We start from the raw sequence: 11,511 nt of genomic DNA, 5'->3' as shown, positions 1-11,511 counted from the left end.
CAGCACAGGGAGTCACCCCCCAGGCTGACACACGGACGCAGCACAGGGAGCCACCCCCCAGGCCAGACACACGTTCCGTGTGGACGGAGGAGGCCAGCTGGCCAGTCTTGGCAGAGCGGCGCCTTGGCAGACCTTGGAGAAGTGGAGGGGATTTATCGTCTGTGTGTCTGTCCATCTGTCCTGCTGTAATTCTGTCCATCTTCCAGTCAGTCTCTCTTGCTTTCCCGCAGGTGCCCCTCACCGGGGTATCTGGGAGCTAATGCTAATAACAGGCACTGGCTTCAAGCCGGTCTCTGACCCACCCCTCAAGTCAGGCCTGGGAGAGCTGATGCTTCATTCCCCCCTCCCATTCCCCGGAGGGGCTGGTCTGCAGGGGGATCTCTGGGCGCCCTGCCCTGCCCCCCGCTGCAGAGCCACCGGGGGAATCTCCAGTGTGTCCGAAACACCCCGGCTCCGTTCCCAGGAGCGTCCCAAGGTGCTGGATACGAAGTGAGCCACGCACCAGTGGGCCTGCCACCTGATCCTGGGGTGCCAGGCTGAGGGGATTCCTGTGGCCCCTCCCCGCCTCTCTGTGGCCACAAAGCAGGAAGGTGCCGGCTGGGGTGGAGTGGTTAGAGCCAGGGGGGCGTCCGGGGCCCTTGAACTGGGCAGAGGGCGATGGGCAGAAGGCAGGGGGCATCCTGAACCCACCAACGCCCTCCCCTGTCCTGGATGCAGCCAGCTCTGGGGTGAGGCCCTGCTGCTGGGCTGGCACGTCACGTACCCAAGAGGAACCATTTGTTGCATCCCACGAGCGCCTTCCCCTCCCCCTCCCCCCCGACTCCCTAAAACCCCCACCTCGCGCTGTACCTTTCAAGAGATAAAACGAGCAGCCGGGGCTCTTCACACGAGCCCAATCGGCCCCTTTGCATCCGTAACGAGCGGCCCAGCAGGGAGCCCGGCGCGGCGCTTAAAGGAGACCCCGCCAGACCCCTTTGAAATCCCTCCGTCTAGTTTAATGATTGGTTCGCTCCCCGACTTCAAAGGCTGCCTCCCCTCCGCACTCCTGATTGGCTGAGGGGGCAGCCCCAAAAAAAAAAAGTTTGCGCGCAGGGGGGAAAAGCGCAAAGATGCGGCCGGGGGAGAAGCGGCGGCCGGAGACGGAGAGTGACGCCTGCGAGCCGCGGCGCGCCGCGCTCCATGGAGCAGCCCTGAGCCCCCGGCCCCGGCTCCCGGCCCCCGGCCCCGCTGCAGGTAAGGGGCTTCCCTTCCGGCCGGGAACTCGGGCGAGCTGCCGGCTCCCCGCCCCAGCAGGGTGGGGATGGGCCGGGGGACCCCGCTGGAACGCTGCGTGCGCCCCGGAGAGCTGCGCCCTCCGTGCCCAAGTCCTGCGCCCTGCGACGCAGGGAGGTGCTGGGAGGGGGGATGTAACGGCTCTCCGAGGGCCCCGATCCCGAGCACGCCTCGCTGGGAGGCAGGTCGCTGCCCGGAGCCGAGAGGGGGTGGGGTTTTTTTCCGGGGGGCGGGGGAGCAAAGAGAGGCGATTCCCATGGAAGATCCTCTCCATGCGCTTTGCCTGGCACGGGACAGGGACCGTCTCCTCGTCCCCGGCCCGCCCTCTGGATCCCTCCCGCTCCGAGCTGAGCCCAGCGGAGGGCAGCTACGCCTCGGGCCTTTGCCTCGGTGTTAGCCCCAGCCACGCCCCTTGGGCGTCTTCCCCGGGGCCCCTGGGGCCTAGCGGGTCCCTCACACCTGGAGCCGGCCAGCCGCGCACCGCTCGCTCTGCCGGGGGTTCCGGCCGGGGACAGGCTGCTGCTGCCATCGCCAGGTCCTGGGCCATGGCTGGGCTGCCCGCCTAGAGAAGTTTATTCTTCCAGAGGGGCTGGTGGAAAGCCCCAACCCCCACCCCCTGGAGCCCAAGGGAGCAGAACCCGCCAGCGGCTGCTGTTACCAAGCTGGGACCTGGGCGCAGGGCTGTGACCCCGGCGGCTGCACACTGGTCACCTGCTGTCACGGGACGCACCGCGCCCCCTGCCCCCGCTGCAAGTCCCAGCTCAAGCACCCACGACCCTCCAGCCTGTGAGAAAGTCCGAGGGAGCTGAGCGCAGGGTCCTGCTAGGGTTGGGAGCGGGAGGGGGTCATATTTTCAGACTCACCCCTCCCCTGAATCACAGGGCATGAGTCACTCTGCAGCCTCTGCCATGTGGAGCTGCTCCCCTCCCCTCTGCCCCTGCGAGAGCCTTCTCCTCTGCAGCTCCTGCCACCCGCCTCTCCCCAGGGCCCCGGGTCCCCTGAAACCTCAGCAGAGCCCCCGTGTCCCATTTATAACCGAGTAGGCGGGCTCGCCCCTCACAGGAGTGGGCACAGGACACTGCCTGCATCAGGGTGAGGACCGGAGCGGTGCCCTTGGCCAAACCACTGGTGGTACGGGATGCACGGGGCACTGGTGGTGCGGGATGCACGGGCACGTCTCTGCCTAGTGAAGATCCCCCAACCTCTGGGCTGGACTCTGCTCCCAGATACATGGGTGAAATCTGGAGTGAGTTCAGCACCCATGGGAACGGGCTGGGGACTGCTGGGCTGTGCCAGGCTGCCCGTGCCAGGCTCAGTGTAACACCCCCTCCCGGGCAGTCGTGCATCCTGGCTTGGGTTAATAACCCAGCTTTGCAAACGCCTCAACTTTCTAGTCTTAGGGTGCAGGAGTTGGGGGCTGAGCCCTGTGCTCTGGACGCATAGACTGGGAGCTATTCCCACCCTGAGGCTGATCAGCCGGGGGGGAGCCCCCCCAGAGGCCTGACCCGCCCTGGGCAGGGCACACCCACAGCTGCCAGGGCAGGAAAAGGAGTTTGCAGCTCCACACCCCCAGCTGCCAACCCAGAACTGTGCTTGGGCCCCACTCAGGCAAGTCTGTGGGGCTCCCAAGTCTGAGCTGTGCCCTGAGGTGGGCCCAGCGTTCGGGGGGGGGGGGGGGAGAGATCACCAGGAACCACATCCAGGCTCCCGCCCCAAGGTGGGGAGGGCAGGAACCAGCTGGGGTTTGGGGGTGGGTCAGTCCTGCTGGGGGAGCTGGTGCCCAGGCACAAATAGGGGCAATTTGCATCAGAGGCTAATGAGCACCTGGGGGTGGGGGGGGAGTTCTGTTCTGTGGGGCCCTGGGCACCCCCTAGAGGCAGGACTTGTGGAGCTGGGGAGGGGGGTGCTTCAGCTTGGGGGGCCGGAGGCACGGTGGCTGGGGGGGGGTGATGCTGTGATGGGAAGTCAAGTGGGTGATGCTCTGGCAGAGGAGAGGGTTGCTGTGGTGGGGGGGCAGGTGATGCAGGGGCTGGGGGGTGACGCTCTGGTGCAGGGGTGGGAAGATGCTCAGGCTGGGGGGGCAGGTGATGCAGGGGCTGGGGGCAAGCTGCAGGGAGTGGTACCAGGGGTGATGCACTGGCTGGGGGGGTGAAGATGCTCGGGGTGGGGCAGGTGATGCAGGGGCTGGGGGGTGACGCTCTGGTGCAGGGGTGGGAAGATGCTCAGGCTGGGGGGGCAGGTGATGCTCAGGCTGGGGGTGATGCTCAGGCTGGGGGCGGGGGCAGGTGATGATGCACTAACTGGGGGGTGAAGATGCTCGGGGGGGCGGGTGATGCAGGGGCTGGGGGTGATGCACTAGCTGGGGGGGTGAAGATGCTCGGGGGGCAGGTGATGATGCACTAGCTGGGGGGTGAAGATGTTTGGGGGGGCAGGTGATGCAGGGGCTGGGGGGGTGAAGATGCTCGGGCGGCAGGTTATTATGCACTAACGGGCGGGTTAAGATGCTCGGGGGGGCAGGTGATGCAGGGGCTGGGGGGGGGACGAGGATCGGGGGGGGCAGGTGATGATGCACTGGCTGGGGGGTGAAGATGCTCGGGGGGGGCAGGTGATGCAGGGGAGGGGGGTGATGCACTGGGGGGGGGGTGAAGATGATCGGGGGGGCGGGTGAGGGTGGGGCTGGGGGGTGAAGATGCTTGGGGGGCAGGTGATGATGCACTAGCTGGGGGGAGAAGATGCTCTGGGGGGGTGATGCAAGGGCTGGGGGGAGAAGATGCTCGGGGGGGGAGGTGATGCACAGGATGGGGGGTGTAGATGCTCTGGGGGGGGAGGTGATGCAGGCGCTGGGGGGGTGAAGATGCTCGGGGGGGGGAGGTGATGCAGGCGCTGGGGGGGTGAAGATGCTCGGGGGGGGCAGGTGATGCAGGGGCTGGGGGGGTGAATATGCTCGGGGGGGGCAGGTGATGCAGGCGCTGGGGGGGGTGAAGATGCTCGGGGGGGCAGGTGATGAAGCACTAGCTGGGGGGTGAAGATGCTCGGGGGGGCAGGTGATGCAGGGGCTGGGGGTGATGCACTGGCTGGGGGGTGAAGATGCTCGGGGGGGGGCAGGTGATGATGCACTAGCGGGGGGGTGAAGATGCTCGGGGGGGCAGGTGATGCAGGCACTGGGGGGTGAAGATGCTCGGGGGGGGCAGGTGATGCACTGGCTGGGGGGGTGAAGATGCTCGGGGGGGGCAGGTGATGCAGGCGCTGGGGGGGAGAAGATGCTCGGGGGGGGGCAGGTGATGATGCACTAGCTGGGGGGTGAAGATGCTCGGGGGGGGCAGGTGATGCAGGCACTGGGGGGTGAAGATGCTCGGGGGGGGCAGGTGATGCAGGCGCTGGGGGCAAGCTGCAGGGAGCGGTACTGGGAGGGGGGGTCGTTCTCGCTGCTAGGCCTGGCCCTGCCTGACTCCAGCTCTCTCTGCCCCAGGAGAGGACCCCCGTCTCCTCCCCGGAGCGAGCTGCTCCCCGGCACCCCTCGGCGTTCCTGGCAGCGGGACCCTCCTCTGCGGACTTTGCCCCGGCCGCCTATGAGGCTGCGGGTGGCCCCGCCGGGATGTTTCAACTCTGGAGCAACGAGGTGCCGGGCGGCTCCGGCCTGAGTGCCCACGCCATGCCCTTCGGGCTGCACAAGGCGCAGTACCCTGGGCATGGAACCCCGGGCACCCACGAGCTGCCCCTGACCCCACCGGCCGAGCACACCTACTCCTTCGAGCTGTCCCCGGTCAAGGTCCTGGCTCCCCAGGGGCCGCCCGGCTCCTCCTACCACTTCCCTGAGGCTCAGGACTTCCCCAGCTTCCTGCCGAGCTCTGGCGGCATGGCCCCCCGGCCCCTGGGCCCCGGCCCCCCCAGTGCCCCAGCCGCCCCAGGGGGCCACGCGGAAGATGCCCCCTGGTGGAGCCTGCAGCAGCCCACCCCGGGCAACCTGCCTGCCTTCCACCTGAGCCGGCCCCTGATGCTGGGGCCACAGCCCCCGCTCCCAGCCCTGCTACACGGCTCCCCCAAGGGGCTGCTGGGCCCGGCCCGGCGCTGCCGGCGCTGCAAGTGCCCCAACTGCCAGGCGGGCGCCGAGGAGCCGGGCAAGAAGAAGCAGCACGTGTGCCACCTGCCGGGCTGCGGGAAGGTCTACGGCAAGACGTCCCACCTGAAGGCCCATCTGCGCTGGCACGCGGGCGAGCGCCCCTTCGTCTGCACCTGGCTGTACTGCGGGAAGAGCTTCACCCGCTCGGACGAGCTGCAGCGCCACTTGCGGACTCACACGGGCGAGAAGCGCTTCGGCTGCCAGGGCTGCGGGAAGCGCTTCATGCGCAGCGACCACCTGGCCAAGCACATCAAGACCCATCAGGGCAAGCGGCCCAAGGGGAGCGGGGCCCAGCTGGGGACCATCAAGCAGGAGTGAGGGGGCTGCGGACGGCGGGGGTGGGGGGCACGGGGAGGGACGGCGCCGCTGCTATTGGGGACAGACCTGCGGGGGAGGGAAACTGAGGCCCACGCTCCTGGCCCCGCATACAAACACTCCACGTTGTGCGCACACACCTGGAGACATGGCGGAGGCACGAGACAGAGCAGGTCCAGCCTGGGATCTGCGGGAAAGATCCCAAATCCGGCCACTCAGGCTGGACTGTTCCAAAATACCCCAGGTGGCCCTGATCACGGGTGGACCCCAGCGTCTGCACGGTGCCGGGCGGGTTTTCCCCGGGCAGCCCGCGGCACAGCCAGGGCAATGCAGCCGGGGCCATCCCTCTCCACGGGAAACTTTGAGACAGAAGCCGAGAGACGGTTGGAGTTCGACATTTCCCGACAGAAGACCCCCGCCTCGGGAAAGCTTTGGGCTGAAGAGACACTCCCCCCAAGCACCCCAGACATCTGCAGAGCCGCCCCCCCCCCGAGCACGCTGGACACCCACAGAGATGCTTCCCCGGAACACCCCAGCCACATATGGAGATGCCCCCCCAGAGCGCCCCCAGACACCCGCGGAGACGCCTCCCCCGGAGCACCCCCAGCCACCTGCAGAGATGTCCCCCCAGAGCACTGAGATGCCCCTCCCCCCCAGAGCACCCCGGACACCTGCGGAGACACCCCCCCAGAGCACCCCGGACACCTGCGGAGACACCCCGCCCAGAGCGCCCGGACACACCCACGGAGACGCCCCCCAGGAGTCTCTCAAAGTTGCACAGCGCACTCCCCCTGGAAAAGCCAGTCCTTGTGACCCGGGGGCGTGGGGGGACCCCCCCGCCCCAGGCCTCCTCCCTCATGGATCTTCAGCAGGAACGATGGAGCCGCCAGTCCTGGGACCACCAGCCGAGCTAGCGGCTGCATGGGAGGTGGGCGGGGGGGGGGGGGGTTGGAGGTGGCTAGAAGGAAACTCACGGCACTGGGACCCCCTTGTCCTGGGGGGGGGGGCTGACACCTGGACCCCACAGTGAACATGGGGGCAGCTGCCAAATCACCCTTCCCCCGCTGGGGCCCGCGCAGTCACTGTGACATCACAGCGAGCGAGGTCACACACACGCTTCTGACATCACCATGGGGGGGGGCTGGCTCCGGGGGGGGGGGGCGCAGGCTGTGCCCCCTGCCCCATGTACAGGGCTTGACACCCATTAAACGCCTGACACCACCCCGGCCACTGTGGTTGGTCCAGTCTCTAGGGCCCCGGTGGGGGGAGGGGGACCCCGACCCGGCTGAGATGGGGGTCGCTGCCCAGAGAATGGGGGAAACCCTGGGGCGCTGTGAGGCACCACCAGAATGCGGCCACCTCTGGGGAGGGGGGGCTGCACGGGCGAGGGGCTGAGCCCACGTGATCTCCCCGCTCCCACCCCACCTGCACCCCTGGGGGGGCGGAGGGTGCTGAGCCCACATGGGGTTCTGGGGGGGAATGTCAGAGCAGATCCCCCCACTTTGGGCCCACAGCAGGGAGGGCTGTTTCAGGGAGCAAATTTTTATCTTTGGGGGGGGGATTCAGGAATCCCTCGAGGGGGTTCATTCCTGGGGGGGGGCTGTGGAGTGGGGGGGGGCAGAGCCAGCTGGTGGGTAAACACTCCCCCATCCCCTGCAGGAGGGGGAGCTGCCCTGAGATCTGATCTGTCTTAACGCCCCCCCATGGCATAAACAGGAAAGGAACCCCCCCCACCCGTGTCCCTCACTCAACTCACAGCCCCCGCTCTGACCCCCCCCCCGTCCCTGGCCCCCTCTCACCGCACGGGCCCCCCCTCTAGCTCCTGCCCCGCAGCCCCCACCCCAGCTCTGCCACTACCCTGTACCCCCAACCTGCACCCCCCTCTAGTCAACACCCTCCAAGCTAGCGGCTGTGAGTGCAGGACGGGGCTGTGGGCACGGCCCCTGGGGCTTCGGGGGCCCCACCTCACGGCCTTGCTGGGGGCACCCCGCTGCCCCCCCCACCCCTGGAGCCAGGCCCGACCCTGCCAGGGGTGTCAGCAGCGTAAGGAGGTGCTGCCCCCATGCCCTGAGCCCCGGGGGGCCGTGGCGCGTGGCGCTGCCCCTGGCGGCAGAGCCCATGCTCCGGAAATGGGCCTGCCCCACACAGGCACAAGCCCCACACAGGACCAGGCTCCTACAGGTCGGGGGGGCTGGGGGCTGCCCCCCAGGAGCACAGGAGGTGCTGTCACCCCCTAGGGGGTGGGGGAGGCTCCAAGCTCAGCCAGTTTTTCCCCATTTGATAAACCAAAAACTTTATTAAACAAAATAATTCCCCCGCCCGGGCCCGGCACATGCATATACAGGGGCCTGCAGGCCCGGGGGGGGGCGGGCCCAGGGGGGCCCCGCATTGCATTCCCTGGTCCAGAAAGGGGGCACGATTCCCATGGGGGGAGGTGAAGCCTGGGAGAGAAGCCACCTTTGGGCTGGGCAGCTGGGCCAGGCTTGGGGGGTGGGGGGGCATGTTGCAATCTCGGGGGCCAGAGATGGGGGGTGGGAAGGGAAGGGCCCTGACAGCCTGGGGCTGCTAAACAACCCCAGGGAGCACGGTGGGGACGTCTGGGAACGCCCCCGCCCCACAAAGTGGGGGCCGCAACGGGGGGTCGGGGCGACGGGGTCGGGGTCCAGCTGGGTCCAACCCAGCTCCCAGGCGGGGGCAGAGGCACCCCTCCCATCTGTCCAGAGCCCCATTTCCCCCCTCCCCAGCACCCCACTGCCCAGCCCCATGGCGGCTCCATGCACCGAAGGGTCCTGGGTGGGGGAGGGGCAGACCCCCGTACTCCCCTCATGAGGCATGAGGGGCCTTGGCCAAAAGGAAGACGCTCAAGGTCATGTCCGTGGTCCCTGCCTGGCTGCCCCTCCTCCCGGGGGGGGCAGCGTGGGGTGCGGGGCCCCAGGTCTCCCCGGCTTCGCTCCAGTCTGTGAGGGAGGGGGCAGCAGCATCCTCCAGAGTCCCCAGTGGGGGGTGGGTCACAGCTCGTCTTCGTCGAGTTTGGCGAGCCGGGCGCTGGGGGTGTCGGAGCCCGGCTCGGGGAGCGGGCAGCCTGCCCCCCTCAGGGCCTGCCAGGGACAAACACAGCCAGAGTCAGCCGGCCCCCCGGCCCCAGCACTGCGCTGGGTCTGCTCCCCAGAACCCCCCGTTCCCCCCAGCACCACCAGGCCTCAGCCCTGAACTCACAGGAGCTGATCACAAACCCCCAGCGGATGGGACCATTGCAGGTACGGGGCTCGGGGGGCTGCGGGTTGGGTTGGGGGGAGCCTAGGACTGGGATAGCAGGGGGCTGCGGGTTGGGTTGGGGGGGAGCCCAGGACTGGGATAGCAGGGGGCTGCGGGTTGGGATTGGGGGGCAGCCCAGGACTGGGATAGCAGGGGGCTGCGGGTTGGGTTGGGGGGGAGCCCAGGACTGGGATAGCAGGGGGCTGCAGGTTGGGTTGGGGGGGAGCCTAGGACTGGGATAGCAGGGGGCTGCGGGTTGAGATTGGGGGGAAGCCCAGAACTGGGATAGCAGGGGGCTGCGGGTTGGGACTGGGGGGAGCCCAGGACTGGGATAGCAGGGGGCTGCGGGTTGGGTTGGGGGGAGCCTAGGACTGGGATAGCAGGGGGCTGCGGGGGGGGTTGGGGGGGAGCCCAGGACTGGGATAGCAGGGGGCTGCGGATTGGGTTGGGGGGGAGCCCAGGACTGGGATAGCAGGGGGCTGCGGGTTGGGTTGGGGGGAGCCAAGGACTGGGATAGCAGGGGGCTGCGGGTTGGGTTGGGGGGAGCCCAGGACTGGGATAGCAGGGGGCTGCGGGTTGAGATTGGGGGGAAGCCCAGGACTGGGATAGCAGGGGGCTGCGGGTTGGGACTGGGGGGAGCCCAGGACTGGGATAGCAGGGGGCTGCGGGTTGGGACTGGGGGGAGCCCAGGACTGGGATAGCAGGGGGCTGCGGGTTGGGATTCGGGGGGAGCCCAGGACTGGGATAGCAGGGGGCTGCGGGTTGGGTTGGGGGGAGCCCAGGACTGGGATAGCAGGGGGCTGCGGGTTGAGTTGGGGGGAAGCCCAGGACTGGGATAGCAGGGGGCTGCGGGTTGGGACTGGGGGGAGCCCAGGACTGGGATAGCAGGGGGCTGCGGGTTGGGACTGGGGGGAGCCCAGGACTGGGATAGCAGGGGGCTGCGGGTTGGGATTCGGGGGGAGCCCAGGACTGGGATAGCAGGGGGCTGCGGGTTGGGAATGGGGGGAGCCCAGGACTGGGATAGCAGGGGGCTGCGGGTTGGGATGGGGGGGAGCCCAGGTCAGGGATAGCAGGGGGCTGCGGGTTGGGTTGGGGGGGAGCCCAGGACTGGGATAGCAGGGGGCTGCAGGTTGGGTTGGGGGGGAGCCCAGGACTGGGATAGCAGGGGGCTGCGGGTTGGGATTGGGGGGAGCCCAGGACTGGGATACCAGGGGGCTGCGGGATGGGTTGGGGGGAGCCCAGGACTGGGATAGCAGGGGGCTGCGGGTTGGGTTGGGGGGAGCCTAGGACTGGGATAGCAGGGGGCTGCGGGTTGGGTTGGGGGGGAGCCCAGGACTGGGATAGCAGGGGGCTGCGGATTGGGTTGGGGGGGAGCCCAGGACTGGGATAGCAGGGGGCTCCGGGTTGGGTTGGGGGGAGCCTAGGACTGGGATAGCAGGGGGCTGCGGGTTGGGTTGGGGGGAGCCCAGGACTGGGATAGCAGGGGGCTGCGGGTTGAGATTGGGGGGAAGCCCAGGACTGGGATAGCAGGGGGCTGCGGGTTGGGACTGGGGGGAGCCCAGGACTGGGATAGCAGGGGGCTGCGGGTGGGGAATGGGGGGAGCCCAGGACTGGGATAGCAGGGGGCTGCAGGTTGGGTTGGGGGGGAGCCCAGGACTGGGATAGCAGGGGGCTGCAGGTTGGGTTGGGGGGGAGCCCAGGACTGGGATAGCAGGGGGCTGCGGGTTGGGATTCGGGGGGAGCCCAGGACTGGGATAGCAGGGGGCTGCGGGTTGGGAGTGGGGGGCGCCCAGGACTGGGATAGCAGGGGGCTGCGGGGTGGGATTGGGGGGGAGCCCAGGACTGGGATAGCAGGGGGCTGCGGGTTGGGTTGGGGGGGAGCCCAGGACTGGGATAGCAGGGGGCTGCGGGTTGGGTTGGGGGGGAGCCCAGGACTGGGATAGCAGGGGGCTGCAGGTTGGGTTGGGGGGGAGCCCAGGACTGGGATAGCAGGGGGCTGCGGGATGGGTTGGGGGGAGCCCAGGACTGGGATAGCAGGGGGCTGCGGGTTGGGATTGGGGGGGAGCCCAGGACTGGGATAGCAGGGGGCTGCGGGTTGGGTTGGGGGGCACCGGCAGGGCCCAGGGGGACGCTATTGCAAAGCAGGAGGTGAGCCCCCATGGCCCCAGCCCCCCCCCCCACCTGCTCCTCACCCCCCAGCTCCAGCCCAGGAAGCCGTGTGGCCCTTATTGAGCTGTTCCCATCACTCACCCCAGGGGGGGGCTCGCCTGGCTGGGGGCCCCTGGGGAAGTTGAGGCAGACGTGGGCCGGGGAGGCCGTCCTGGGCGCGGGGGAGCTCTGGTTGCGGGCAGGCTGCAAGGGAAGCATGAGAAGTGGACCCAGGAGTCCTGGCTCAGTGAAGGGACTTCCCCAAGGCTGGGCCCCCCAGACCCCAACCTCAGTCCCTGCCCCCCATCCCTTACCTCAGCTGGGCCCCCCAGACCCCGACCTCAGTCCCTGCCCCCATCCCTTACCTCAGCTGGGCCCCCCAGACCCCGACCTCAGTCCCT

At 68.8% G+C, this 11,511-nt stretch overlaps 2 protein-coding genes across 5 annotated transcripts in view; one reads left to right on the top strand and one right to left on the bottom strand.

The window, feature by feature from the left end:
* The first annotated feature begins 1,109 nt into the window (after positions 1-1,109).
* On the top strand, positions 1,110-6,156 carry LOC123353763 (transcription factor Sp5-like). Its single transcript, XM_044995173.1, has 3 exons — positions 1,110-1,233; positions 1,570-1,664; positions 4,742-6,156. Exons 1-3 carry the CDS (start codon positions 1,110-1,112, stop codon positions 5,708-5,710), a joined length of 1,188 nt encoding a protein of 395 aa, XP_044851108.1. The 3' UTR covers positions 5,711-6,156.
* Positions 6,157-7,989: 1,833 nt separating this feature from the next.
* Positions 7,990-11,511, bottom strand: part of ARHGEF25 (Rho guanine nucleotide exchange factor 25) — a 31,954-nt gene continuing 28,432 nt past the window's right edge. For all 4 annotated transcript variants that reach the window (XM_044995810.1, XM_044995809.1, XM_044995811.1 and 1 more), the window contains 2 exons: positions 11,213-11,314; positions 7,990-8,805 (listed from right to left, as the gene is read on the bottom strand). In XM_044995810.1, the coding sequence (XP_044851745.1) occupies positions 8,716-8,805; positions 11,213-11,314 (192 nt within the window). In that variant the 3' untranslated portion in view covers positions 7,990-8,715. The remainder of the gene's footprint in view (positions 8,806-11,212; positions 11,315-11,511) is intronic.

This window comes from Mauremys mutica, chromosome 20 (genome assembly GCF_020497125.1).
Source record: "Mauremys mutica isolate MM-2020 ecotype Southern chromosome 20, ASM2049712v1, whole genome shotgun sequence".
Lineage (NCBI taxonomy): Eukaryota > Metazoa > Chordata > Testudines > Geoemydidae > Mauremys > Mauremys mutica.
Note: the sequence above shows the minus strand (reverse complement) of the source record. Positions and strands in the feature narration are given on the sequence as shown.